At 44.6% G+C, this 27,282-nt stretch overlaps 2 protein-coding genes across 3 annotated transcripts in view; one reads left to right on the forward strand and one right to left on the reverse strand.

Annotated features, from left to right (window-relative positions):
• The window catches only part of GSG1L (GSG1 like), a 355,659-nt gene that overhangs the window by 132,729 nt on the left and 195,648 nt on the right, over nt 1-27,282 (reverse strand). The gene's annotated exons all lie outside the window — the stretch shown is intronic.
• Nucleotides 1,651-17,865, forward strand: LOC141047899 (uncharacterized). The gene is made up of 6 exons (XM_073543220.1): nt 1,651-1,732; nt 2,127-2,213; nt 5,255-6,292; nt 8,494-8,583; nt 16,058-16,179; nt 17,509-17,865. The coding sequence occupies exons 1-6, from the start codon at nt 1,651-1,653 to the stop codon at nt 17,863-17,865; spliced, it is 1,776 nt and encodes a 591-aa protein (XP_073399321.1).

Below are 27,282 nucleotides of genomic sequence, written 5' to 3' on the forward strand. Positions count from 1 at the left end.
GTGTGGAAACAAGTAAAGGCAGGCTGCTTACCGGGGAGCGGAGGAGGTGAAGGCCCATGCAACGACACCCACAATGGTACCAGTGAGTCCACATGTAGCCAACACAGAAAACACAGGGAAACTAAAAAAATATATATAAAAAGACAAAAAGTTAAAATCATACAAACCGAATGTTGATAGGGCCTAAAAAAATGAAACAATGGTGAGTGCAGCGGAGACAGCAGAAGCTATAAAAATGAGGAGAAACTCAGAGATTCGTTAAGTCCTTTGGGGGTCATAGTATCCAGGGCGACGATCCACTTAGCCTCTCTCTGGGCCAACGCCTTTTTGTAATTTCCAGCTCGGATTCCCAAGTGTACACATTCAATACCTCTTACCATGAAGGACCCCGGGTCACAATCATGGGAGGATCTGAAGTGACGTGGGATGGTCTTAAGGGTAGTAGGATCGACCACTGTCTTGGCCGCCCGAATGTCCCTAACATGCTCACGAACTCTCACACGTAATTCTCTTGATGTGAGGCCCACATATATCAGTGGGCACCCACATGTCGCGTAGTATATGACATTAGTACTACTGCAGGAAATGTGTTGTTTGATGTGAAAATCTTTTTCACCATCGGAGGACTGAAAGGAGGAGCAGCGAAGGACATTCGGGCAGGCAACACAGTGGCCGCAAGGAAAACACCCCCGAGTTGGACCAGTAGATCCAAAGGGGTTCGTTGTCGTCGCGATGTAATGGCTCTTGACCAAAAAATCCCTCAAGTTTCTACATCTTCTTGAAGTCATCAGAGGACGATCACCGATAACCTGGCCCAGAGATGGCTCCGAGCCAAGAATTGCCCAGTGTTTGGCCAAAATGCTCCTCATGTGTTCCCATTCATGATTGAAGGTAGAGATGAAACGTATTGGGGGCAGATCCACCTGACTTAGCAGATCTCCCAGTATTATCACGCCTCGGATAAAGCAAGTCCCTACGGGCAGTAGCCCTGGCTCTACTGTAACCCTTTCGTATGCTCCTGTTACTATATCCCCGGTTGCGAAAACGAGTCTGTAGGTCCCTAGCTTGCCTTTCAAAACCATCCTCGGTGGAGCAGATCCGCCTCATCCTGAGGAACTGACCGACAGGAACGGCCCTGATGGTAGAGGTGTTATGTGCGGACTCGGCATGGAGTAAAGAGTTGACAGAAGTGGGCTTCCTGTACACGTCAGTCTGGATCCGGCGTGTATCGTCGATCTCCAGTGTGACGTCCAGGAAGTCAATAGTTTTAAGATCATATTTAAATGTCAATCTAATGTTAAAAGTATTAGCATTGAGCCATGCCATGAAGTCCCCGAGCTGCTGCAGTGTCCCGTCCCAAAAAAATAAAACATCATCGATATAGCGGTGCCAGCACAGCACATGGGAAGCGGCCGGCGCGCCCTCGTCGCCAAAGATGGATCTCTCCCAGGCACCCAAGAAGAGATTAGCGTACGAGGGCGCACAGGCCGCGCCCATCGCCGTGCCGCACCGCTGACGATAGAATTGATCTTTGAATACAAAAAAATTGTGGGTAAGGACAAACTGCAGCAGCTCAAGGAGTAGTCCACACATCGGGCCGTCCAGGTCGGACATCCCCAGGAAGAGGCGGACCGCATCCAAACCGAGGGTATGGTCAATACATGTATAAAGGGACTCTACGTCCGCGGTCACCAGAAAGGTATGACCGTCCACAAGGACGCCGTCAACCCGCGTGAGGACGTCCGTTGTGTCTTTAATGTAAGATGGTAATAATTCAACCAGTGGTTTGAGGTAGAAGTCAAGAAATTTACATACTGGGTCGCAGAGCCCTTCAATACCAGAAACAATCGGACGGCCAGGCGGCTCGACGGCGTCCTTGTGGATCTTAGGCAAGAGATAGAAGGTGGGTGTCTTTGGGGTTCGGACCATCAGCCCCTCAAAGACCGTTTTGGTTATAATACCCCCCTCCAAAGCTCGAACAAGAATACGCTGAAGGGAGAGCGAGAAGGAGGCAGTCGGGTTATAGGATAACCTTTCGTAAGTATTACGGTTTCTCAATTGCCTATGTGCCTCACGTTCATACATATGTGTAGGCCATACCACGATATTCCCCCCCTTGTCAGCAGGTTTGAAAACCACCCCCGAAAGTGATTGTAATTCGGAGATAGCCTTCCGCTGTCTCCATGTGAGGTTGTCAAATTTACGTCTAGATGGTAATTTTCTGAAATCCTCTGCGACTAGTTTTGTAAAAATGTCGATGGCGGGACTGAGAGACAGGGGGGGGAATCTCGTGGATTTCGGCAAAACGTGTGGAGGAAACTTACTCCTACTTGGTGGTGTCTGCTCATCGAGAAGATCCTCCAAAACTCGAAGTGCCTCCATCTCACTCTCCGTCAACGACTCCTGAGAGATATTCTTATGGTGTAGCTTGCGTAATAGTAGCTTTCTGGAGAACAGGTGAAGATCCTTCAGTGCTACAAAAAAGTTAAAAGGATTAGTGGGGGAGAAAGTCAGTCCACGACTCAAAACCTCCAACTGGGGTTGTGTAAGAGCATGTGTTGAGAGGTTAACTACCTGAAGGCCACCAGCTGAGTAATCAGTAAAATTGCGTCCGGTGTATGTCTTCTTTCTGGCAGATTGCCGTGTAACCACACGTTTAGTTACGGGGTCAGAGCTGGAGCTGAGGGTACCACCTGGATGAGACAGCTGCACCGATGCCTCGTCGTCAACAGAAACAGTGGATTTAATAGATGTAGATCTAGATCGAGAACGTGACATACTCCTATATAACTGTCTGGATCTATCAGGAGGATGGCGCCATCTGTACACATGGGCCGTTAATTTATCCTGTATATCTCGTTTGAGTTTCTTCGTCTTGGTTGCTTGTGTTTCTTGGGCCCATTTTTGGAGGTCAACATCAAGTTCATCGTTAAACTTTTTGAGTGATTCCCCAGTTAAGCCTTTTTGTAAATCCAATTGAATAATTTCGATCTCACTCTCGAGAAGAGTAAGCGTTTTTTTATTTTGTGTTTTCAATAGGTCCAAAAAACCCATAGAACATACATTGGCCAACTCCTCCCACTTGGCTTTGAAATCATCATTCTGAATGGGGAAAGAGGGGAAGACCTGGATACGCAGACCCCTAGGGATAAGATTATTCTGAATATATTTGTCAAGAAATTCATGGTTCCACCATATGCGTGTGCGTTTCCTGAGCAGATCTCTGAATTTCAACATAGCTGCTTGCATATCACCGCTGCAACCACCAGTGTCCCCGCCACTACTGTCCTGGAGAGCATCATTAAGCTGCGCACGCCACGTCGTGTCGCGTGCACGAAAATCCATATTCGGGCAGGAAAATTCTGTGAAAAACACAGATACAATCAATACATATATGATAATGCCCAGTATCAGAGAACGAGACAAGGCGGTGACCATGGTCCAAAAACGCCTTGTGCATGGATTACCACTCCATATGCTAATCTTAAAAAGGAGAAAACGGAGTAACGGATACAAAATATATGCAAAAGTATAAATTTTATTAATACTCACATCAAGTGCTGACAAGTATACAAGTTGACTAAAATAGCGTTTTCGCAACCGGGGATATAGTAACAGGAGCATACGAAAGGGTTACAGTAGAGCCAGGGCTACTGCCCGTAGGGACTTGCTTTATCCGAGGCGTGATAATACTGGGAGATCTGCTAAGTCAGGTGGATCTGCCCCAATACGTTTCATCTCTACCTTCAATCATGAATGGGAACACATGAGGAGCATTTTGGCCAAACACTGGGCAATTCTTGGCTCGGAGCCATCTCTGGGCCAGGTTATCGGTGATCGTCCTCTGATGACTTCAAGAAGATGTAGAAACTTGAGGGATGTTTTGGTCAAGAGCCATTACATCGCGACGACAACGAACCCCTTTGGATCTACTGGTCCAACTCGGGGGTGTTTTCCTTGCAGCCACTGTGTTGCCTGCCCGAATGTCCTTCGCTGCTCCTCCTTTCAGTCCTCCGATGGTGAAAAAGATTTTCACATCAAACAACACATTTCCTGCAGTAGTACTAATGTCATATACTACGCGACATGTGGGTGCCCACTGATATATGTGGGCCTCACATCAAGAGAATTACGTGTGAGAGTTCGTGAGCATGTTAGGGACATTCGGGCGGCCAAGACAGTGGTCGATCCTACTACCCTTAAGACCATCCCACGTCACTTCAGATCCTCCCATGATTGTGACCCGGGGTCCTTCATGGTAAGAGGTATTGAATGTGTACACTTGGGAATCCGAGCTGGAAATTACAAAAAGGCGTTGGCCCAGAGAGAGGCTAAGTGGATCGTCGCCCTGGATACTATGACCCCCAAAGGACTTAACGAATCTCTGAGTTTCTCCTCATTTTTATAGCTTCTGCTGTCTCCGCTGCACTCACCATTGTTTCATTTTCTTAGGCCCTATCAACATTCGGTTTGTATGATTTTAACTTTTTGTCTTTTTATATATATTTTTTTAGTTTCCCTGTGTTTTCTGTGTTGGCTACATGTGGACTCACTGGTACCATTGTGGGTGTCGTTGCATGGGCCTTCACCTCCTCCGCTCCCCGGTAAGCAGCCTGCCTTTACTTGTTTCCACACTTCGGTCATTTGGACCGCTGGGCGGGTCGTCTCCCGGGTTCTCTCTGGCACAATTGCGCAGTTTTGATATGCTGATACATATGTTATTTACTATGTAAGAATCCTTCCACATGTCATTGATTCATGTATGTTCAGTGTCCATTGGACTTGCACATTGACCCCTCTGGATGGTTTTTTTTTTTTTTGCGCTCTAGACATGTACAACTATGTACAATACACATTTAATTGAGTATGCCATATTTGACTATCTTTTACCATTAGACACATGTCTGTTATGTGCAATGCCCATGGGCTGACTGAACGTTGTGCCATGTAGATTTCGAGCACTGGTATCATTTTATTTACCCTGTCCTTGTCTGTCCTGATTGTTGTATCATTGGGGCTTATCCCCCCTATTTTAGTCAACTTGTATACTTGTCAGCACTTGATGTGAGTATTAATAAAATTTATACTTTTGCATATATTTTGTATCCGTTACTCCGTTTTCTCCTTTTTAAGATTAGCATATGGAGTGGTAATCCATGCACAAGGCGTTTTTGGACCATGGTCACCTCCTTGTCTCGTTCTCTGATACTGGGCATTATCATATATGTATTGATTGTATCTGTGTTTTTCACAGAATTTTCCTGCCCGAATATGGATTTTCGTGCACGCGACACGATGTGGCGTGCGCAGCTTAATGATGCTCTCCAGGACAGTAGTGGCGGGGACACTGGTGGTTGCAGCGGTGATATGCAAGCAGCTATGTTGAAATTCAGAGATCTGCTCAGGAAACGCACACGCATATGGTGGAACCATGAATTTCTTGACAAATATATTCAGAATAATCTTATCCCTAGGGGTCTGCGTATCCAGGTCTTCCCCTCTTTCCCCATTCAGGATGATGATTTCAAAGCCAAGTGGGAGGAGTTGGCCAATGTATGTTCTATGGGTTTTTTGGACCTATTGAAAACACAAAATAAAAAAACGCTTACTCTTCTCGAGAGTGAGATCGAAATTATTCAATTGGATTTACAAAAAGGCTTAACTGGGGAATCACTCAAAAAGTTTAACGATGAACTTGATGTTGACCTCCAAAAATGGGCCCAAGAAACACAAGCAACCAAGACGAAGAAACTCAAACGAGATATACAGGATAAATTAACGGCCCATGTGTACAGATGGCGCCATCCTCCTGATAGATCCAGACAGTTATATAGGAGTATGTCACGTTCTCGATCTAGATCTACATCTATTAAATCCACTGTTTCTGTTGACGACGAGGCATCGGTGCAGCTGTCTCATCCAGGTGGTACCCTCAGCTCCAGCTCTGACCCCGTAACTAAACGTGTGGTTACACGGCAATCTGCCAGAAAGAAGACATACACCGGACGCAATTTTACTGATTACTCAGCTGGTGGCCTTCAGGTAGTTAACCTCTCAACACATGCTCTTACACAACCCCAGTTGGAGGTTTTGAGTCGTGGACTGACTTTCTCCCCCACTAATCCTTTTAACTTTTTTGTAGCACTGAAGGATCTTCACCTGTTCTCCAGAAAGCTACTATTACGCAAGCTACACCATAAGAATATCTCTCAGGAGTCGTTGACGGAGAGTGAGATGGAGGCACTTCGAGTTTTGGAGGATCTTCTCGATGAGCAGACACCACCAAGTAGGAGTAAGTTTCCTCCACACGTTTTGCCGAAATCCACGAGATTCCCCCCCTGTCTCTCAGTCCCGCCATCGACATTTTTACAAAACTAGTCGCAGAGGATTTCAGAAAATTACCATCTAGACGTAAATTTGACAACCTCACATGGAGACAGCGGAAGGCTATCTCCGAATTACAATCACTTTCGGGGGTGGTTTTCAAACCTGCTGACAAGGGGGGGAATATCGTGGTATGGCCTACACATATGTATGAACGTGAGGCACATAGGCAATTGAGAAACCGTAATACTTACGAAAGGTTATCCTATAACCCGACTGCCTCCTTCTCGCTCTCCCTTCAGCGTATTCTTGTTCGAGCTTTGGAGGGGGGTATTATAACCAAAACGGTCTTTGAGGGGCTGATGGTCCGAACCCCAAAGACACCCACCTTCTATCTCTTGCCTAAGATCCACAAGGACGCCGTCGAGCCGCCTGGCCGTCCGATTGTGTCTGGTATTGAAGGGCTCTGCGACCCAGTATGTAAATTTCTTGACTTCTACCTCAAACCACTGGTTGAATTATTACCATCTTACATTAAAGACACAACGGACGTCCTCACGCGGGTTGACGGCGTCCTTGTGGACGGTCATACCTTTCTGGTGACCGCGGACGTAGAGTCCCTTTATACATGTATTGACCATACCCTCGGTTTGGATGCGGTCCGCCTCTTCCTGGGGATGTCCGACCTGGACGGCCCGATGTGTGGACTACTCCTTGAGCTGCTGCAGTTTGTCCTTACCCACAATTTTTTTGTATTCAAAGATCAATTCTATCGTCAGCGGTGCGGCACGGCGATGGGCGCGGCCTGTGCGCCCTCGTACGCTAATCTCTTCTTGGGTGCCTGGGAGAGATCCATCTTTGGCGACGAGGGCGCGCCGGCCGCTTCCCATGTGCTGTGCTGGCACCGCTATATCGATGATGTTTTATTTTTTTGGGACGGGACACTGCAGCAGCTCGGGGACTTCATGGCATGGCTCAATGCTAATACTTTTAACATTAGATTGACATTTAAATATGATCTTAAAACTATTGACTTCCTGGACGTCACACTGGAGATCGACGATACACGCCGGATCCAGACTGACGTGTACAGGAAGCCCACTTCTGTCAACTCTTTACTCCATGCCGAGTCCGCACATAACACCTCTACCATCAGGGCCATTCCTGTCGGTCAGTTCCTCAGGATGAGGCGGATCTGCTCCACCGAGGATGGTTTTGAAAGGCAAGCTAGGGACCTACAGACTCGTTTTCGCAACCGGGGATATAGTAACAGGAGCATACGAAAGGGTTACAGTAGAGCCAGGGCTACTGCCCGTAGGGACTTGCTTTATCCGAGGCGTGATAATACTGGGAGATCTGCTAAGTCAGGTGGATCTGCCCCAATACGTTTCATCTCTACCTTCAATCATGAATGGGAACACATGAGGAGCATTTTGGCCAAACACTGGGCAATTCTTGGCTCGGAGCCATCTCTGGGCCAGGTTATCGGTGATCGTCCTCTGATGACTTCAAGAAGATGTAGAAACTTGAGGGATTTTTTGGTCAAGAGCCATTACATCGCGACGACAACGAACCCCTTTGGATCTACTGGTCCAACTCGGGGGTGTTTTCCTTGCGGCCACTGTGTTGCCTGCCCGAATGTCCTTCGCTGCTCCTCCTTTCAGTCCTCCGATGGTGAAAAAGATTTTCACATCAAACAACACATTTCCTGCAGTAGTACTAATGTCATATACTACGCGACATGTGGGTGCCCACTGATATATGTGGGCCTCACATCAAGAGAATTACGTGTGAGAGTTCGTGAGCATGTTAGGGACATTCGGGCGGCCAAGACAGTGGTCGATCCTACTACCCTTAAGACCATCCCACGTCACTTCAGATCCTCCCATGATTGTGACCCGGGGTCCTTCATGGTAAGAGGTATTGAATGTGTACACTTGGGAATCCGAGCTGGAAATTACAAAAAGGCGTTGGCCCAGAGAGAGGCTAAGTGGATCGTCGCCCTGGATACTATGACCCCCAAAGGACTTAACGAATCTCTGAGTTTCTCCTCATTTTTATAGCTTCTGCTGTCTCCGCTGCACTCACCATTGTTTCATTTTTTTAGGCCCTATCAACATTCGGTTTGTATGATTTTAACTTTTTGTCTTTTTATATATATTTTTTTAGTTTCCCTGTGTTTTCTGTGTTGGCTACATGTGGACTCACTGGTACCATTGTGGGTGTCGTTGCATGGGCCTTCACCTCCTCCGCTCCCCGGTAAGCAGCCTGCCTTTACTTGTTTCCACACTTCGGTCATTTGGACCGCTGGGCGGGTCGTCTCCCGGGTTCTCTCTGGCACAATTGCGCAGTTTTGATATGCTGATACATATGTTATTTACTATGTAAGAATCCTTCCACATGTCATTGATTCATGTATGTTCAGTGTCCATTGGACTTGCACATTGACCCCTCTGGATGGGTTTTTTTTTTTTTTTGCGCTCTAGACATGTACAACTATGTACAATACACATTTAATTGAGTATGCCATATTTGACTATCTTTTACCATTAGACACATGTCTGTTATGTGCAATGCCCATGGGCTGACTGAACGTTGTGCCATGTAGATTTCGAGCACTGGTATCATTTTATTTACCCTGTCCTTGTCTGTCCTGATTGTTGTATCATTGGGGCTTATCCCCCCTATTTTAGTCAACTTGTATACTTGTCAGCACTTGATGTGAGTATTAATAAAATTTATACTTTTGCATATATTTTGTATCCGTTACTCCGTTTTCTCCTTTTTAAGACATTCAAAAGATATGTCTATACATCAGGAGGCAGGCTCAGACGGTGTTAGGCCCAGTATGGCTTGCACGTGATTGCACAAAGGTGAGAAAGGGTACCGTATCCCCGGATAACATGTATGGATAGCGTACACATTCAAAAGATATGTCTATACATCAGGAGGCAGGCTCAGATGGTGTTAGGCCCAGTATGGCTTGCACGTGATTGCACAAAGGTGAGAAAGGGTACCGTATCCCCGGATAACATGTATGGATAGCGTACACATTCAAAATATATGTCTATACATCAGGAGGCAGGCTCAGACGGTGTCAGGCACAGTATGGATTTGACGGCCCAGACTACACAGCGGAGGAGCAGGGAGAGGTAAAGATTGCAAATGCTGGGGCCCTGCCCAAGCAAGGGGGGCCCACTCGTGGGCGTCGGTACTGGCACTGGGCCCCTCATAGTACGGCGGTGTGTCTGACGGCGGGTGTGCACCACCACTGTCAGAGACACTTGATTGCACTATGAGGGACCCTTTGCCAGTGCCCGCGCCCAAGAGTCGGCCTACCCACCTGTCCAGGGCAACGGCACTCGCACGGTGTCGTGCGCTAGGTGGTGACCCCGGCCATGGGGGGGAGGCAGCACAGTTAGGGAGTTTTAGAAAGTGGCATATGTTGATGTTGGACATTCAGCTGATGCAAAAGGCGAAATAGGTCAAGTCCCAGGAAGAGGTGGACCAAAGCAAGCCATTTTTCTGTCACCCTATGTGTCATCAGGGGAAGGTGGGACAAAATCCTTGGAAACCCATGCATGGTTCATTTTAATGAAGGTTAGATCATCCACATTTTGGGTTGACAGACGGGTCCTTTTTTCTGTCAGGATTGATCCAGCTGCACTGAAGACTCTTTCCGATAGCACACTTGCAGCTGGGCAAGCGAGCTCCTGTAAGGCATATTGTGCCAATTCAGGCCAGGTGTCCAGTTTAGCGGCCCAATAGTCAAAGGGGAATGACCTGTGTGGGAGAACATTGATATGGGAGGAAAAGTAGTTTGTAACCATAGTTGACAACTGCTGTCTCCTGTCACTTTCCATCGATGCAGTATTACCAGTTGTGTGAGCGGTACTTGAAAAATCTGTCCACAACATTGTCATGAAACCCCTGTCTCCAACGCCACTTCTGCTGTGTGCACCATGAACACCTCTGCCAAGCTGCCCCCGGCCCGTACGGCTCGTGTGAGAACCATCACCGCTGCTGTGTGCTGGGAATGCCTCAAGCAACCGATTTACCAGAGTTGCTTGTTTATTAGCCAATATTAGGTCAATGTTCTCCTGTGGCATGATGTTTTGTAATTTGCCTTTATAGCGTGGATCCAGGATGCTGGCCAACCAGTAGTCGTCATCGTTCATCATTTTGGCAATGCGGGGGTCCCTTTTTAGGATCCGCAAGGCATAATCTGACATGTGGGCCAATGTTCCCGGTGTCAATGATGCACTGCGAGTGCTGGTTGGAGGAGCACTTTCTGGCAAATCCACATCCCTCCAGTCACGCACAAACCCTGTACCAGACCTTGCCACGCCAACATTTTCACTTGCCCCACGAGATGCATCCTCCTCCCCTAAGTAATCATCCCCATCATCATCCTTCTCCTCCTCTTCTTCCTCCACTTCGTCCAGGAGAGGTCCCTGAGCAGACAATGGCTGAATGTCATCAAGGATTCCCTCCACCTCTTCCTCCTCGTCAACATTGGCTGCAGACGCCTGCTCCTTAAGGTGCATCAAAGTTTGCATGAGCAGACGCATAAGTGGGATGCTCATGCTTAGGATGGCATCGTCTGCGCTTACCAGCCGTGTGCATTCCTCAAAACACTGAAGGACTTTACAGAGGTCTTTCAGCTTCGACCACTGCACACCTGTCAACTCCATGTCTGCTCTCAAAGTGCCTGGCCGTGTATCCTCCCACAAATGCATTATGGCCTGCCTCTGCTCGCACAGCCGCTCCACCATGTGCAGGGTGGAGTTCCACCTTGTTGCAATGTCGATAATGAGGCGGTGGTTGGGAAGGTGGAGCAATCGCTGCAGCTTCTGCATACGAACGGAGTGTACAGGCGACCGGCGGATGTGCGCGCACAGTCTTCGCACCTTATGGAGCAGGGCTGTTAACTCCAGATAATTTTTGAGGAAGCACTGCACCACCAGGTTCAAGGTGTGAGCCAAGCAAGGTATGTGGCTGAGTTTTGAAAGGGCTATGGCTGCCACAAAATTACGGCCGTTATCACTAACTACCTTGCCTGCCTCAAGATGTACACTGCCCCGCCATGACTCAGTTTGTCGCTTCAAGTACTCGGCCAGCACCTCGGCGGTGTGTCTGTCGCCCAAACACATCATCTGCAACACAGCCTGCTGACGCTTTCCACTAGCTGCTCGATAGGGGGACACCTCGTGTGCAACAGTGGCAGCTGCAGATGGAGTGCTCGTACGACTGCGCTCTGTGGATGAGCTTTCGCTTCTGGAGGAGGAGGAGGAGGAGGGTCGAACGCCTACAGCCAACTGTTTCCTATACCGTGGGCTATGCAGCACTGTCCCACCAACGCTGTCCCCTGTGGACCCTGCATCCACCACATTAACCCAGTGCGCAGTGATGGACACGTAACGGCCCTGGCCATGCCGACTGGACCATGCATCAGTTGTGAGGTGCACCTTTCCACTCACTGACTGCTTGAGTGCATGGACAATGCGGTCTTTCACATGATGGTGGAGGGCTGGGATGGCTTTGCGAGAGAAGAAGTGGCGACTGGGTAGGTCATAGCGTGGTACTGCATAGGCCATGAGTTCGTGGAAAGCTGCGCTAGGGCATCATCTCAAACGAGATTAGTTTGGCAATGTGGGCGTTCAAATCCAGTGTACGCGGATGAGAGACTGAGTACTTTCTTGACCTACTCATAGTGTCTGGGAGGGTGAGCTGGACTTGAGAGCTGCATATGGTGGAAGTAGCGGTGGACAGGGCGGACTGAGAGAGGGTTGATGATGGTGATGGAGTTGGTGTTCTTTCTGATGGCCTTGATTCAGTATTTCGTTGATATAACAGTGGGATTCCCTAACTGCTGTGGCCTTGCAACGACACCTCAACATTTGCTGCTGTGCTAACCGGTGGGCTTACAGTGGGGGAAACAATGTAGCGTTGCTGACTACCTTCTTTGTGATCAGTTGCACATGTGGCACTTGAGGTTTGGTGTTGTGTCCACGCTTGCAAGTGCATGCTGGTTAAATGTCTAAGCATGCAACTGGTATTCAAATTTTTCAGATTTTTCCCACGGCTAAAGGTCTTTGCGCACTTATTACAGATAACCTTGGCCTGATCATGAGGATTTTGTTCAAAAAAGTGCCACACTGCACTCTTCCTACTTTGGCAGACATTTTGCGGCCTAGCACGCTGTGATGTTTTGACCCTCTGGACAAGCTGTCCAGCAACTCTTTTGATTTTTGGAACCTGTCTTTGGAGTGCTCCGGGCCTGCCAGATAACAGCTGTTGCGATGTCGATGTCTGCTGTGGATGCTCCTCATCTGAGCTATTGGAAGCAGCACCCTCTTCCCCCAACGGATGCCAATCTGGGTCAACAACTGGGTCATCCATCACCTCTTCAATGTCATGTGCACCTTCCTCTGTGTCACCGTGTATGGTGGTATAGTGTGCGGGAAGGGGCACCTGAGTCTCATCAGGGTCAGAATCTGGCTCTGTACACTGCGAGGACAATGTAGTGCTCTGAGTGAATGTACGAGCAGAATCATCTATCAGCGGCTGTGCATCAGTGCACTCCATGTCAGATTCATCTTGGCCTGGGTAATTCACCATTTCACTTGATAATCCAGGCATGGTATGTGAAAACAGCTCCATGGAGTAATCAGTAGTATGGCCTGCGTCATCCTTCAATCTTGGTTGGGGTGAAGGACACAAGGAAAGGTGTGGTTCATGAACATGAGCCTCCAATGACGACTCAGTGCTTTTACTTTTTACAACTTCAGAAGAGGAGGAGATAGAGCTGGAGGCTGAGTCAGCAATGTAAGACAAATCTTTTTCCTGATGCTCTGGCGTTAAAAGCGGTTTGCCAACTCCTAGAAAACTAAGCCTTCAAAGCCAGATGGAGCCAGACGATGACGCAGGCTCAACACCTCCTGTATTCGGTCCTATTTTGCTTTTGCCACTACCATCAGATCCACCACCAACACCATCATTACCAGCTGCCAACCCCCGCCCAATTCCACGGCCTCTTCCACCAGCCTTCCTCATTTTTGGTAGAAATGTAGACAAAATCCAACAAACTATATAGTAATGTAAAACAAGGTACAAGGTGTCTATAGGACAGGGGAGATTTAGATTTTCTGCACACACTAGTGGACACTGGACACTTTTGGATTGTGTGAGGCCCACTGAATATCAGAGCGCTATGTCACAGGCTCGATGGCACAGGTGTGAAAAAAGTGACTACAGGATAAGGGAGATTTTGAATTTCTGCAGACACTTGTGGACACTGGACACTTGGATTGTGTGAGGCCCACTGAATATCAGAGCGCTATGTCACAGGCTCGATGCAACAGGTGTGAAAAAAGTGACTACAGGATAAGGGAGATTTTGAATTTCTGCAGACACTTGTGGACACTGGACACTTGGATTGTGTGAGGCCCACTGAATATCAGAGCGCTATGTCACAGGCTCGATGCAGCAGGTGTGAAAAAAGTGACTACAGGATAAGGGAGATTTTGAATTTCTGCAGACACTTGTGGACACTGGACACTTTTGGATTGTGTGAGGCCCACTGAATATCAGAGCGCTATGTCACAGGCTCGATGGCACAGGTGTGAAAAAAGTGACTACAGGATAAGGGAGATTTTGAATTTCTGCAGACACTTGTGGACACTGGACACTTTTGGATTGTGTGAGGCCCACTGAATATCAGAGCGCTATGTCACAGGCTCGATGGCACAGGTGTGAAAAAAGTGACTACAGGATAAGGGAGATTTTGAATTTCTGCAGACACTTGTGGACACTGGACACTTTTGGATTGTGTGAGGCCCACTGAATATCAGAGCGCTATGTCACAGGCTCGATGGCACAGGTGTGAAAAAAGTGACTACAGGATAAGGGAGATTTTGAATTTCTGCAGACACTTGTGGACACTGGACACTTTTGGATTGTGTGAGGCCCACTGAATATCAGAGCGCTATGTCACAGGCTCGATGGCACAGGTGTGAAAAAAGTGACTACAGGATAAGGGAGATTTTGAATTTCTGCAGACACTTGTGGACACTGGACACTTTTGGATTGTGTGAGGCCCACTGAATATCAGAGCGCTATTTCACAGGCTTGATGGCACAGGTGTGAAAAAAGTGACTACAGGATAAGGGAGATTTTGAATTTCTGCAGACACTTGTGGACACTGGACACTTTTGGATTGTGTGAGGCCCACTGAATATCAGAGCGCTATGTCACAGGCTCGATGGCACAGGTGTGAAAAAAGTGACTACAGGATGAGGGAGATTTTGAATATCTGCAGACACTTGTGGACACTGGACACTTTTGGATTGTGTGAGGCCCACTGAATATCAGAGCGCTATGTCACAGGCAGAAATTGGCTAGTGTATCACAAACTACAAGATGTATGTAGAATTGGGCAGAATAGGAATCTACCTAGAGTGTAGGTCTGTAAGAACAGAACAAGTCCTCCACTTATCCTTCCACAGTGACACACAGATAGCTTCACTGTGGCTGTGATAACAGCCGTTACACGGTACTGTGTGAGGAGCGTACACCGCTGTATGGTGTGAATAAATGCACGCTCAGTACCTCAGCAGGACAAAAAAAAAAATTGGGATTGCTTTTAAAAAAGCAGTTTGCAGAGCAGTGGGGAAACAGCAATGCAGCTGTCAGGAAGCCTTAGAAGGCAGCCTAACAACCAACACCGCTGATCCACCACAATATAGCCTCCCCTTGCACTGCACACACAGTGACTGGTGTGTTGCACAGGCAAAATCGCTAGCAGCAGAAGCAGTTTTTTTTTCTTCTTCCCTGCCTAACGCTCTCCCTACAGAATCAGCAACCTCTCCCTATGCTAAGATCGGCAGAAGTAAGATGGCGGTCGGCGTGCACGCCCTTTTGAAAGATGGTGGTGACCCCTGCCTATGTCATCACGTTGCCCACAGTGTCCGTGGATCCTGATTGGCTGAAAAAGAGCGCAAAACAAACTTTTGAAACGCGACTTTGGCGCGTAAGTCGCCGACCTTGTGGCCGACCTCATCCTAGGGTCGGGTTTCGTTTCATGAAACCCGACTTTGCCAAAAGTCAGCGACTTTTGAAATTTTTTGACCCATTTCGCTCAACTCTAGTGATGGCGAACTCAATTGAGGGTTTCAAGAGAGGCCTGGATGTCTTCCTGGAGCGTAACAATATTGTATCTTACAGTTAGGTTATTTAGAAGGACGTAGATCTGTGGATTTATTCTGACTGAATATAGGCTGAACAGGAGGGACAAATGTCTTTTTTCTGCCTTGCTAACTATGTTAGTATGTTAAACTATATCCATTATTATATTATTTTAAAAATTAGTGGCACATGTGTAATCACATATGGAAGAAGCAAACCTACACATTTCAGCATTATACGCCTTCTAATGGTCTGCATAACGTCTCACACTTATACTGAAATCCAAGATCACATGTCACAAATTAGCCAATCAAAAATGTTTTAAAGTCAAGCGTTGAAAACAAATTATAAATGGAAGCATACTTACATGTATCACATGTATAAGACTCTGAAAAAAATACAAACCTGAAAAATGCAAAAATAAATAAGAGAATGGTAATTTAAATTCTGCTTAAAATGAAACCCCATTTGGGACCCTAGACTAATTTTAAGATCCACGAGCTTTCTCTAGTGAGCAATTTCCATCTATGGTTATCCTTACTTTTAGTGGACCCATCCTACTACTCACATATTGAGGTTCATAAAATGGACATTCAATCAAGTCAAACAGCAAAACATGTATTACAGACCGCTAATAAAACTCCTAATGCTGAATGTTTTACTATTATGGTAAACTTAACAAAAACTTGATTTGTTTATGAAACCGCAGGTTTTACAACCATTGTCAGTGAAGCCAAAAAATCAGATAAAGACACGATTTTTTTGAAAATGTTTATTTTTTACATGTAACATGTCAAGAGACAATATGGAAGGAATAGTAGATGTTCTTTAAGGGACATATCTGATATCTTGTTGAAATATTTCATTTAGCCTTTTATCTTGGAGAAACATCGGGAAGTATTTTTTAATACTGTTTTTTCATTGCATTGTATGCTAAAGTCAGTAATAAAAGTGATGCCCTGGCTCTTTTGTTTGCACTTTACTTGTTTTTATCAAATAATAGGCTGTCTTTATCAATTTTTGACACTATTTCACAGGCTCTGTTCAGTCACCAATATTTTCAAGTCTAGCACAGACTTTATTCATCTCCAATAGTGTATTTTCTGAACAATTCCTTTTATTTCTTATTAATTTACCCAATGGAATATTCTTTTTAATATGTGATGGATGGCTCGATTGTGCTTCTAAAATAGAATTACAAGATAATGGGTTTCTATTTAGGCATATTTGCATTGTGCCTGTGTCAGAATTACCTACTAACGTGATATCCCAAACTTAATACTAATATTGGATAAAGAGCTTGTAAATTTCGTGAAAATTCAAACAATTTGAGATTTGAGTTGCAGTTCTCAAGAAAAAAAAAACTTGCCAGTCACCAGTTCCCACAATGATAAAGAATAAGAGAGTGGGCAAATGTCTTTTTGCTGCATGGCTACATGGAATTTCTCATAATGCTCTGTACAGTAGTGGTATCTGGACCTTCACTCCCGATGGAGCACAGTTTGATTGGCAGAGTAATTTTCCATCTTACTTTGTGAATGTTAAGTCTTTCTGTTCTGTAGTGTGTAAGCTGTTATAGTCAGCATGGTCCTCTCTCTCATAGGGTGTAAGCTCTCTCCTGTAATGTGTAAGCTCTTATGGTTCAGTGGGGTTCCCTCTCTCTCTCCTATAGAGCGCAAGCTCTTATGGTCAATGGAGTCCACTCTCTACTCTCCCCCACATGTATTTTCTGAGCAATTACAAGCTTTTGTATATGTAGATTTACACAAATTTGTTTTCCGCAAATCAAATTTTTTTTGCAAAATTTGGGGAAGCCAACAAGTTTGAACTTCAAAAGATTCGTTCATCTTTAGTGCTAAGCACAGCATAAGGTTTTTTTGTTGTATCTATGTTCCCTTTCTCATCTCTATCTGCCCTTTTGTGCACTCAGCTTCACATAGCTGAATTGGCGGTCCTATTCTTTTCTGCTAATATTACATTTCCCTTGCTTTTCCTCAGTACTACAGACCCTTCCTCTACTCCTGTGTGCACCACTTCTATGCACTCATTGCTCCCGTACTGTCCCTTGATGGACTGATTTCATCTTTTGCCTTGTACATTGGTATAGATGCAGTGTGGTTTATATCATTAGTTGGTTCTAACAGAACTCAACGGTTCCTCATTCCTCCACAGCAGCAGTGCAGTGCTGTGCTTGTTGCCTGCTGCAGAAAGATCAGTCACATGAAACTGAAAATGCATGTGGCAGAAGATAATCCTCCTCATATACATCAACAGAGTGGGATTTGCAATTTCACATCACTGAACTCTCAGCCAAAGAGCAAACCCTACGCAGCTATTCTCAACCCCTGTACATGAAGCATGCTTATGTATATTTCTCCTCTCAGTGCCCTCTATAGAGCACATCATAAGAAGGTACAAAAAGCTAACCAGTTAAGGAGATAAAATAAAAAATTGTTATTTGTGTAACTTAAAATAAAAAACAAAGCTATTGGATAATTATGCTGGTAATACTGTAGGAAGAGTGCCTGAAACAACTGATGAGTAAATTGAAGTTTAAGAACAGTCCACGTGTTCGAAACGCGTCTCAGTTGTTCCAGGCACTCTTCCTCCGGTATTACCGGCATAATTGTCCAACAGCTTTGTTTTTCATTTTAAGTTACACAAATAAAGATTTTTGATTTTATCTCCGGAGCTGGATATCTTTCCGTACCTTCTTGTGTAAGAGTTCCACGTCAGGCAGAGACACTATTCCGTGCTCGGACCATGCCACATACTGTGGGAATCATCATAAGGGTGAGCTGAATTTAAACTTTTATGTGATAGAGCCTGTTATGCACTATATGTCTCCTTTCTGCCCCTCTATATACAGCCCATCCTGTAGTATATCTCTTTTCTATACTCTCTATATATAGCCAATCCTGCAATATATTTCCCTTTTCTGTCTACTCCTTATATTGTCTATCCTGCATTATATCTCTTCGTTCTGTCCCATGTATATATAACCCCAACCTGAAATATATCTCTTTTCTGTCTCTTTAATATACAGCCCTTCTTGCAATAAACCTCTATTTTCTGTCCCATGTATGTATAGCCCTATCCTGCAGCATAACTCTCCTTTCTATCTCCTCTAAATACAGACCACCCTGAAATATATCTTTCCTTCTTGTCCCATCTATATACATCTCATCGTGCACTACATTGCTCTTCTTAGTTACCAGCACACAAGCACACCACTGCCTCCTTGTATGATCTCTCTGCACTGTGATGAAGGACGCCATGCCCCTCTTCGTGACATCATCCTTTACAGTAGAAACTCCATTTTAGACACATGCTGGAGCACATCTATGCTGGTAGGATCTCAGATGAAAGAGGCCACACTGTGTATGAGTAACCAGTGCACCTTGAATTACAGGAAGGTTCAAATGGCAACTGAAGACAAAAGAGCCTTGGAGGGTCATCCTTGGGGGTATGGTGATATCCCATATGTGATGGGTTATATTGGCACAAATGAATAAATATATGTGTAAATTATTATAAGACCCCATTGTCATCTTATGGAAGGTATTGCTGCAAAGTACAGAAAGAGTTAATCATCACAAGCTGCAGGATTTGATCACATATCCAAGGAAGTGAGAACAACATGACATTCAGTATGAAATATTCTAGGATCACATAATGTCCTGTCAGTGACACCAAAGGTGCATACTGATCTTCAGGTGACACAGCATGACCACTATAAGCATGAAGGAGCACGGTGCTGGAGATTGGAGAGGTGAGTGACAGAGCAAGCCGGCGCAGGTTGTGACGCTATGGTGGCATAAGGTTTCTTCATGTTATTTTTTGGTCTGTACTTTTTAATTGAACATAGGAAGGGATCTCAAGACAAAGGAGAAGAGACACATTGCATAATGTTTCTTGCTGGAGGGAGAACTACTTGAATTCATATAGTTTCTGTGGTACAACTATAGGGATTAGTGATGAGCGAGTATACTCGTTGCTCTGGTTTTCCCTAGCTTGCTCGGGTGGTCTCTGAGTATTTTGGCGTGCTCAGAGATTTAGATTTTGTTGTCTCAGTTACATGATTCGCGACTTGTAGACAGGCTGAATACATGTGTGGAATGCCTGTTTGTTAGGGAATTCCTACATGTATTCATCCTGTCTACAAGTCACAAATCATTCAGCTGATGAGATCTAAATCTCTGAGCACGCCAAAATACTCGGAGACCACCCGACCATGCTCAGGAAAACCCGAGCAACGAGAATACTCGCGCATCACTAATAGGGATCAAAGCTGATGCAGAAGCAACTGGATCCCAAAGAAAGGGAAGCCACTGGGAACCAAAGTTCACATTTGCATGAGATAACTCACATGAAGACTCACTTGAAGCAGAGTAGACGAACCATCCAACCACCCAACAGGTCCTTCTGCAGAGGTGACTGGACTCTAATATGCTGTTAAGTATTTTAATCACTTTTCTGACCATATTTGTACGCTATATACATTTTTTGGCTTCCTTGCTTTTTTGCCAAAATTTTCATAATTAAATCAAAAATTCTAAGTTTTTCTGTGATTCTTAAAGCTTTTGTTACTTTTGTCGCAAGTATAAAAATTGTGCATAAAAATGTTATGAAACACAACATGAGCAGTATTGTTAGGGTGTGTTCACAGAAAGCATTCCTACAGCGTTTGTGTTTACAGCAGCAATTAGCGGTAAACTACGTACATTTTTTTCCCTAGTGGTTCTAGGCTGCACGACAAGAGCAGCAGTACAACTGCTAGGTGTTAATACATCCTCAGGCTATATTCACATAGTGTTATCAAATTATATTTTTTAGAGTACATGCCAAGGGCATGCCGATTAATTTGCAGACTTGCAAAGGGTTAAATCTGCTGTAAATCCCCAGCAAAATCTGTGGCAGTGTTTTTATAAATTCTTATGTGCTGCTTCCAACAAGTGCTTCACCCTCTCTATAGCTTCAATGTACAGATAGCACTGAGGATGCCATAATCAACACGACAGGTACACACGTTGCATGTTTATTGCAGAATGTCAGTCTAATTTCAGTACAATGGAGATGAAAAATTCTGCAAATTTGAGGCACGGTGTAGATTTTGAAATCTGTAGAATTCCCTTTCTGATGCAGAATTGCAAATTTTGTGTATTGCAGTGCGATGATAATAATGCACTGCTAAAGGCGCAACACATAACTATGTGTGCGGGTCTGTTCCCAAATTCTTTACAACCAGCTCTAAAGATTATATCATTCGGAGACACAATGGTCGAACACTGTATAAGCCTAAAGATAAGAATAAGTAAAAAAAAAAATCAAGTGTGAAATTGTATAATAATTATTTTGTAAATAACAATCTTCTAAAGTAAATCAAACTTTATACTTTTACTAGCAAAATCACCACGGCTTCATTCACGTTGGTTACGCTTGCTAAGGTTACATTTTCAGTTTCGCCCTGGAGTTGACAACATCTTCAGTATTTAAAATTAGTTTTTTTCAATTCTTCTTTTTTGTTAGTTTGATGTTAACAGTTGTTTATTTTTACAAATTTGTTGTAACACTGAGGAGAACAACAACTACTTTATGAACAAATTTTTATTACATATTAAAATTGACTCTACTTTCACAAACACATAAAAAGTTAAGAGGGGAACAGCATAGTGCAACCTTTCACCCCCCTCCCCGTAATGTAACCTATCAATGGTTAACGGACAAAGGAGTAAGATTGATTTACCGATACATAGCTGCTTTTTGGTAAACAACTTTTTTTTGCTTTACCTTCAGGTGTATGTATGAAAACATTTTGGGGGGGTTACCTGCCCTAGAGCATGCAACGTAGAGGTGACTATGTGGAAAAATACGGGCTCTCCAAATTAATGCCGACTACTTTAAGTGATTGACCTTGTGTTTTGTTTATAATCATAGCAAATGCAAGTCGGATTGGGAATTGCAGACACTTAAAATGGAAGGGCATGTGGCTTGGTAGCAGGGGGATACACAGAATGTGAATATTTCCTCCCTTAGAGTTTCCCATAAGAATAGTTATTTATTATGCTTTGCTTATATAGCACTATCATATTCCTCAGCGCTTTACATACATTATCATCACTCTCCCCAATGGAGTTCACAATCTAAATTCTCTATCAATATGTCTTTGGAATATATAGTGGCTTTAATAACATTGGACATGAGTCTATTAACACACAACCTTATATCGTTACACAATTTTGGTGGGTCCAGGATCCTAAGCAACATCATTGGAGCTCATATTTTTAAAGTGAGCCTATGTGGTGGCATTCCAGGAGGCTCCAAAGAATACAGGAACTCCAATGGGTACATTAAGGCTTCTTCACTTTCCATTACTGAATCAATGGACATGTACACTGCATGCAGAATTATTAGGCAAGTTGTATTTGAGAGGATTCTTTTTATAATTGAACAACAACTATGTTCTCAATCAACCCAAAAGACTCATAAATATCAAAGCTTAATAATTTTGGAAATTGGAGTGGGTTTTTTTTAGATTTGGCTATCTTAGGAGGATATCTGTTTTTTCAGGTAACTATTGCTGTGCAGAATTATTAGGCAACTTAATAAAAACCAAATATATACCCATCTCACTTGTTTATATTCACCAGGTAAATCAATATAACAACACAAAATTTGGAAATAAACATTTCTGACATTCAAAAAAAAAAAAAAAAAAATCAGTGACCAATATAGCCACCTTTCTTTACAATGACACTCAAAAGCCTTCCATCCATAGATTCTGTCAGTTGCTTGATCTGTTTACGATCAACATTGCGTGCAGCAGCCACCACAGCCTCCCAGACACTGTTCCGAGAGGTGTACTGTTTTCCCTCCCTGTAGATCTTACATTTTGTGAGGGACCACAGGTTCTCTATGGGGTTCAGATCAGGTGAACAAGGGGGCCATGTCATTATTTTTTCTTCCTTTAGACCTTTAATGGCCAGCCACGCTGTGGAGTATTTGGATGCATGTGATGGAGCATTGTCCTGCATGAAAATCATGTTTTTCTTGAACGATACCTACATCTTCCTGTACCACTGCTTGAAGAAGGTGTCTTCCAGAAATTGGCAGTAGGTCTGGGAGTTGAGCTTCACTCCATCCTCAACCCGAAAAGGTCTCACAAGTTCATCTTTGATGATACCAGCCCATACCAGTACCCCACCTCCACCTTGCTGGCGTTAGTCGGAGTGGAGCTCTCTGCCCTTTACTGATCCAGCCTCGGGCCCATCCATCTGGCCCGTCAAGAGTCACTCTCATTTCATCAGTCCATAAAACCTTAGAAAAATCAGTCTTAAGATATTCCTTGGCCCAGTCTTGACGTTTTATCTTGTTTTTTGTTCCAAGGTGGTCATTTTTCAGCCTTCCTTACCTTGGCCATGTCCCTGAGTGTGGCACACCTTGTGCTTTTTGATACTCCAGTAATGTTGCAGCTCTGAAATATGGCAAAACTGGTGGCAAATGGCATCTTGGCAGCTTGACTCTTGATTTTCCTCAATTCATGGGCAGTTATTTTGTGCCTTTTTTTTATCAACATGCTTCTTGCGACCCTGTTGACTATTTGCCATGAAACGCTTGATTGCTCGGTGATCACGCTTCAAAAGTTTGGCAATTACAAGACTTCTGCATCCCTCTGCAAGACATCTCACAATTTTTGACCTTTCAGAGTCCGTCAAATCTTTCTTCTGACCCATTTTGTCAAAGGAAAGGAAGTTGCCTAATAATTAAGCACACCTTATATAGGGTGTTGATGTCATTAGACCACACCCCTCCTCATTACAGAGATGCAAATCACCTGATATACATAATTGGCAGTTGGCTTTCAAGCCTATACAACTTGCAGTAGGACAACATGTGTAAAAAGGATGATGTGATCAAAATACTCATTTGCCTAATAATTCTGCACACAGTGTATGTGGTCGCTGCACCAGGCAGTCTTCTCAGTATTTGTAGATTTATGAAGCTGTCACTATCATTTTAATAGCTAGGATTGCGCATTAACAAAGCCACTGATGGTTGTTAAAATCATTACACATATCAGGGAAATTTTGGTCAATAACCTCCAGTACCGAGGATGTCATTTTGCAAAAGTCTTCCGGGAAGGAAATTAGTAGTGGAATCTGTAGGGAACTTGTCGTTTCCGAGGCATATTAGGTGATGTGTAAATTTGTCTGCAGTAGTATTTCCCATCAAGTGAACATGCATATTATTAGTCAGAGTTAACTTCTGAATATGTCTACATAGATAAGAAGATTTTAAACAGGCATTCAGCTCATCTACTGGTGTTGCCCCCTTAAGAATAGGTAATTGTCATGGCCCAGTGTTTGTAATCTTTGATCAGACCACGCTTTTGGCATGCCTCCAACACGGTTTTGATTTATCCTACTCCTGCACTTCACCTTCATAATAAAAGGTGCAGGTTTCTTTTAGCAGTGCAGGGGTTAATCTGCTCAGTTGAGCACTTCTGGAAACTTTCCTGCATTAAGATCAGCTGTTCTCTGTTAGCCACCCCCATCTCCTATATACTCTGGGCCCTGGCTAGCACTCATTGTCAGAGAGAATTTTTGCGGCATGACTGGAGGTTGTTGTTGGTTTTTATTTGAGAAGGCATTTGGTGGATTTATCTGTGACTGTTGCTAGGTTTTGGATGTGTGATAATTCCCCTTCTTTTCCTACTTTCTTTTAACCCCATCCTCCCCTCCCCAGTGTATTCCTCTGTTGTTTATGTGAGTATATTTGTATGATTGGCATCTTTCATTATCCCTGTTATCCTGTTCGTATTATCTTGTTAGTCTGGTTGGTGTATTAAGGTACACTACTCCTCTCTTTTCTGAGTGGGGTACAACCTGAGCACAGATTCAGGAGCTAAAGCAAGGTATGTTGCCCCGGTGTCTTCACCATCAGAAGTAATCCAGGGCACAGGGCGAGCTAGGGCACCCCTGACATTAGGGACAGGGAAGGAGCCCCTGGTCCCGGAACAATCGACTCCCTGTAAGTTTGACACAGCTCATCTTCAACTGTGTTTAAATCTGTGAAAGACGTTTGCCCACAGTGTGAAGTAGTAAAAGTACGTACTAGCACTCTGTGTTGTTTGGATGAACTGTATACACGCGTCCAAGAGCATTACTGGAATGTCCGTCTCATCCTTGCACCTTGAAAATATTTTTCTCAGTTTATTCTATAAAAAAACCATACTGTTCATGTGGCAATTAAGCAGCACATAGATCAAGAAGTGTTAAACAGTCACAAATTAAAGTTAAAATACTTTATTTCAACAAATATAAAATTAAGTTGAAAAATGTTTATTCTATGTATAATATTTTGGAATGTCTGAACATAAAATCCTCGCAAATGGATCTGCTTGACACAGGAGAAAGAAAGCTGTTAATGATGTATTAGGTGGTTGAGCAACTCTTTCCTCTGCATTGTTGGTAGTGAAATAATTTCGTCCATTTTCAAGATGTAGCCTGAGATAAGCTACAGTCAGATGCCTTTCATGGATGGGAAAATTTAGGAGTCGCCACACGGATTTGTTACTACTTATATACCTTCCCATCTGATAACGCATAATCTCATCAGATGCGCATTTTTGATTGTGTAGCAGAAAATCTGCCATATCACTGCCCTTGTTAATGTATTTTCAAATGTATTTGATTGACTTCACAGAATTACAATATTCTACAATAAGGTGCTTGTCAAACAGTTTTGGAAGCAGTGGAGTGTAAGGTACAACCCACCGGTTACCTATTTCAATATCTGCGTACTGATTAACCCTATTAAATCTGATTGTTACAGTATATTCTCCCTGTCCAGGTTTCTGTCTTCTGTAAAGTGGATAAACATCATCTCCTGTCTGTGTTTCTTCAATCAAGTTGTGAGGATACTTTTTAATGCATTTTCCTTCCTTCATGCATGGCGATCTTGGGTTAAGTGACCCACATGGCCTGTGGATCATACTTTTCTAAACAGTTTCAAAAAGTACCAGCTCCTCTTCTCGGTTTGGAAGCTCAAATAAAATAGCACTGTCAATTTGATCTCGGAGTATCTTGTCCTTTAGCCATATCATTATGAGCATGCGGAAGACCTCTTTTTTGCTACTCAATTTTATACATCCAACATTGAGTTTCCCCAAAAAATATGACACCTTGTATTTATGTGGCGCCCCTGAGGCTCAGTCGCCACAGAGGTACTGCACCTTCTCCTAAGGTGTAGTGCCCCACCATCCGGGTAAGGTGGGAACTCCTTTCCACACTCCAACACTTGCACCCCACACAACAGGGTAGTTCTGCACAACCACATTGCGGCTCCTTGCTCAGAGGGTAGCAGAGCACCTTTGGTGGTTCCCTGCTTGGAACACTGGACGTGCTGGGAGGTGGGTGGAGTTAAGATACATAAAAGAGTGGGACAGTGTAGGAGGACAGGGTCAGTCTGACAGAAGGTCAGTCGGGTTGGAAGTCACTCAGACAGGAGTGAGGATCCCTGGAAGAAGGGATGGAGGAAGGAGTGCTGCAGTTGCCTCAGTGATCTGAGCCAGCTGGCACGGGAAAGGAAAAGAAGGAGAAAGACGTAGAACTGAAACCTAAGCATCCATAAGAAAGAAAGACAAGTACGGAACGAAAGAGTAGAGAGAACACACAGGACGTGGGTTAGAAGAGGATCCCTGCCTATAGGTTCTCAGTGCAAGGCCGGGGCCCGATCACCGAGGTTGTATGGACACATATGGTTCTGCAGCAGACACCGGTGGAGTAGTTGGCTGTAAATGCACTACTCCCATCTAAGACTTGGGGCACAACAGCAGTTGGATAGAGAGCCGGGACTCAGGAGAAGGGAGTCCCCGAAGCAGGCTACAGCTGTCTGCCGTACAAGTAGAGTTCTTGGGAACATCTGACAGGAGGAACTCCAGTGTAACTCAGTACTAGAAGATCTTCGCACTTTAAGGCGCTATAGAGGAGTCGTTCAGAAAGGTACATGTTGGCAGAGTGTTGGAGGGGAGAATCCTAACTTGCCCGGAGGTTGATTGAGCCTCTGACCCGGAGGACACAGCCCGGAGGCAGGCACCTGTGTGTGTACAACGGACTGTGAGTAAAGCTTTGGAATTACAAGCCCTGGTGTCCTCCATTCATTTGTGTGCTAACACATTCAGCACCGCTACAGCTGGGTACCATTCTCCACACCGCCTGCACCTCTCCTCTTCCATTGTATCCACGCTGCCCTGGGGCTACAGCTTCACCTGTGGGGAGCTACACCATCTAGGCTGCAACACACCACCAGCCCCAGAGGATATGCATGCAGCGTCGGCCTAACATCCTACTTGACGAACACCACAGGTGGCGTCACGAACTATTCCATTAACTACATTCCCCCATTGATTTGGGTGCCCAGGGCCACGGACCGGGTCACCGCTGCTGTGACACATCCTGCTGACACCGGCCTGGTACCGAGTACCCCACAGCCCTGGGAGGGCGACCCATTTACTTCCATGACCTTAATGAATTTTTATTTAAACACGCTTGCTGTTAAATCATGTTGATCAGAGGGGCCGTGACCATTCAGAAGCTCTTCTCTTATCTCTGGCCAAGTTGGATTACACGTAACTGTAATAAACAAATCTGGAAGGCCACATATCTGAACATATGTCATGGCGTCCTGAGCATACTTGTGCATATGTCTGGGACTTCCTCTAAATGTAGCCGGTAAAATAACCATACACCAAATGTCCGCCAAGTTGCCATC

This window comes from Dendrobates tinctorius, unplaced genomic scaffold, assembly GCF_039654945.1.
Source record: "Dendrobates tinctorius isolate UK_male_01 unplaced genomic scaffold, ASM3965494v1 ptg000129l, whole genome shotgun sequence".
Classification (NCBI taxonomy): Eukaryota; Metazoa; Chordata; class Amphibia; order Anura; family Dendrobatidae; genus Dendrobates; species Dendrobates tinctorius.